Below are 3,411 nucleotides of genomic sequence, written 5' to 3'. Positions count from 1 at the left end.
CTCAGTTTCCCCGCTCTCCCGCAGAGGACGAGGGAGTGCCGGCTGGGATGCCACTGTCGTGGGGGGCGGGGGCTACTGGGTCCCCCCCCGTCCCCTCCGCGGCTCCGCCAGTCCTAAAGGCTAGGGGGGTAAGAGGGGGCCACCTGCTTTCCAGAAAACGAACCCCCAAATTCACCATCCCTGTCCGTCTTCGCCTTCCCTCTGCCCGCTCCCAAACTTGTGCGCTGCAGGCAGCCAGGGGTTAATCCTGGTGCTGGTATGAGTGGGGAGGGTCCCCCGCCCTTCCCCCTCCCTCCAGCCCCTTTAAATATAATTTGTTAACGTTGGGACTTGTATTAATTAAAGCAGCAGCCGCTGCAGCCTGTGACCTGGGGGCCTGTCACCGTGAAATCAAGTTTAAATCCAGATTTAAAGGGGGAAGAGAGCTGGGGGGAGCGCTGCATCCTCCTAAGAAGTGTGACAGTGACAGCTTCTTGCCGGTCCCTGGCCCTCCTGAGCCCTGGGTGGAGCAAGAGGCAGAAGGACCTTCCCTCCACTCTCCGGAGCCCCTGCCTCAGTTTCCCTGCAGTGCAATCGGGAGAAAGACCGTAACGTCGCCCCCATCCCGGGATGCCCTGGGAAAAGATGGCAGGCGCTGTGTCAGGCTCAGGACACGGAGGGAACAAGGTCATTGCAGTGCTCAGGGCAGGAGCTCCTGGGCTTGGGGATGGTGGTAGCTGCGTCCTGCTCTGCATCTTGTGTCAGCGAGGGCTTGCTTGACAGTGGGAATGAGTGCAGGAAGCCGGGAAGAAGATTTCTCCTCCTGTGTAGGGGTTTTGGAGGGATGCACTCCCTTTCTTTTCCTTCTCCGCTCCACCTCGACTCTCCGTATTGGAGTCACTGTGGATTTGCACTGGGGCATATTCGTATATGAACCTGTGAAAGTGGTGGGATGGGTATAAATACTCTTGCGAAGCTGGAGAAAGCAGCAGCCTGATCCTGACAGTTCTCCCTCTCCCCTGAGTAAGCTGTAATTCAGCAGGGACACTGGGGCTGAACCCTCCCTCCAGAGCTGGGTAAGCACTTAGCTGGGGAACTCATCCCCTGACAGCTGCTTCACTCCATGTACCTGCACCAGGCTTGCAGGATTTGAGGGAACAGTGGGGGAGTAACCCTTTTCCCCAAGACCTGGCAGCTGCAGTCCTTCCTCCAGCATCCTCCTCCAAGTCTTGTTTCTGTAATCAAAGTTCAAAGGACTTCAAGCTCCTTGCTTCTCTGGGGACTCAGATCTTGGCTGTCCCAGGGAACAGGGAGAGACCTTCTTGGGGAGAGCCCCAGCAGAGACCAAGCTCTCCTGAACAAGCAGTGGGATGGTGCTGAGCTCCTAGTGGACCATGCTGCAAGATGCTGGATGCTGCTGGGCATCCTGCTGCCTTCTGCTTGCTTTGTGGGTCTTCCACCTGGACACCCAAGTTTATCCCAGAGTCCTTCAAGCCATTCCCTGGAGATGGGCAAACACTTCCTCCTGTCTCCTTCTCCATATTTGTCTGTCATGAGTACCTCTGTATTAGCTCCCGGCATCTCTCTCTGGACATGCTTTGTCTCCCCACATCCCATGTCCCATCTCTACACACTCCATCTACTTCCCCATTTCCCCAGGCAGCATCTCTATTTGTACACCCTGGACCCCTGCCATGGACCCTGTGCCTCCCCTTGCACCCATCCATCTCCTGCTCTCTGTGCTTCTGGGGCCACAGGCATCTGGTTCAGTGGGGCTAGGATGTGACGGTGGACTTGGGATTGTTGCTGGGAGCTTGAGGGTCATTGGCACATGCTTGGCTCCATATTTCACAGCTGAGCTGAAAGGAAAAGGCTGATTGCTCTCTTTACCTCCCTTGTGAGGGCCAGCAGTGATGGGGGGGATACAGGAGATGCAGGGAGGGCATCAGCCAGCAACAGGGATGGAGCCAGACCTGGAATGGGCTGCCTGCTCCAGGGTGTCTAAATTCTCCCAAGGGGAAAGCCATGCTTTCTGTGGAAGGCGAGTTGAGGCAATGTGTGCCGAGAGTCTGCACTGCACAGCCAGTGTGGGAGATCCCTGGGGGAGCACACAGAGGGAGTGCAGTCCTGGGAGATGCTGGGCTCCAGAGGCAGGATGGCCAAATTTGACTGCTGCTGTGCAAAGGCAGCCAGGGTGTCTGCGCTGTACTTATGTTGTTGGAGGGGACTGCAGCCCCAGTGCTGCTGGGTATCTCTGCCTGGCTAAGCTGTCATTGTGCCCAGGGTTTTTCCAGCCTTCCCTATATGCAGTGGGCACAGTGTGGATCGAGGAGCATCTCCCTTCCCTGTGTGTGTCCCCCACAAACTTTTCCCCTTCCCCAAAAGGAAAACCAAGTGGTTGACACATTGCTTGCTCTGAGCTCAAGGGTGTCCTTTTCCCTCCCAGCTCCTGCTCCAATGAGATCCTGGGCCTGAAGCTGCCATCAGAGCCAGTGTTGAATGCCAACACGGTGTGCCTGACCCTGCCGGGGCTGACGCGGCGGCAGCTGGAGGTGTGTGTGCGCCACCCCGACGTCACCGCCTCGGCCATCCAGGGTATCCAGATTGCCATCCATGAATGCCAGCACCAGTTCCGAGACCAGCGCTGGAATTGCTCCAGCCTTGAGACCAAGAACAAGATTCCATATGAGAGCATCATCTTCAGTAGAGGTAAGGGTTGGAGGTTCCTCTCCTCTCCCACTGTCCAGCACCTGCTCTCTGGAGCCCTCATGGGTTCCCCCTGGGCCCCTGCACAGCTCTTCCTTGGCCCAGGGGATGAGGCCAGCTCTTCAGCATCCCCATGGATGAAAGGAGAGAAATGTCATGGTGTGCCAGACGAAGGATTATGCACTATGGCAAAGCTCCTCCATGCACCTTTGTACCTGTGCTGGCCCTTGTCCTGAGGTGCCCCTCCCTGACCAACCCCAGCTGCTCCTAAGGCTTCATCCAGGCCTCACATCTTTCTGGCATCTTCTCCCCGTGTGGTCTAGGCTGGTGTTTGGAGCAGTGCCACGGGTGTGCAGCAACAGCTGTGGGTCTGAAGGTGGATGCCATGCTCTGGGATTTGGTTTGGTGGATGCAGTTGAGCATCTTGGCTCAGTCGTGCCCTGGGGATGGGGTTTTAGTGTGCTGTGATGAGCTGAAATGCACCCAACTAGTGGGACATAGTTCTGTGAGCCTGGTGTTCTGCCCTTGTGTTGGCTCTCCAGTGCAGAGAGCTAAGGGCGCTCTGTTTTGTGGGACCCTAAAGCATGATGGCACAGGGGACAGGGATACAGGCTGTCCTGGGACCCCACCTGCCCACACAGCCCCCAGCTGTGCTGCTGAGAGAACTCTCCTGGCTCTCCACATTTTGCCAAGGATCCTGATGTCAGGATCTCCTCATCTCCTTCG

The 3,411-nt window shown here is 57.0% G+C and overlaps 1 protein-coding gene across 1 annotated transcript in view; it reads left to right on the top strand.

Annotated features, from left to right (window-relative positions):
* Positions 1–3,411, top strand: part of WNT10A (Wnt family member 10A) — a 27,661-nt gene that overhangs the window by 11,053 nt on the left and 13,197 nt on the right. Inside the window, exons 3-4 of the mRNA XM_017727147.1 lie at positions 1,052–1,058; positions 2,421–2,688. Coding sequence (XP_017582636.1) covers positions 1,052–1,058; positions 2,421–2,688 — 275 coding nt within the window. The remainder of the gene's footprint in view (positions 1–1,051; positions 1,059–2,420; positions 2,689–3,411) is intronic.

Source organism: Corvus brachyrhynchos, unplaced genomic scaffold (assembly GCF_000691975.1).
Source record: "Corvus brachyrhynchos isolate BGI_N302 unplaced genomic scaffold, ASM69197v1 scaffold490, whole genome shotgun sequence".
Classification (NCBI taxonomy): domain Eukaryota; kingdom Metazoa; phylum Chordata; class Aves; order Passeriformes; family Corvidae; genus Corvus; species Corvus brachyrhynchos.
This window is presented reverse-complemented; position numbering and strand designations above follow the sequence as displayed.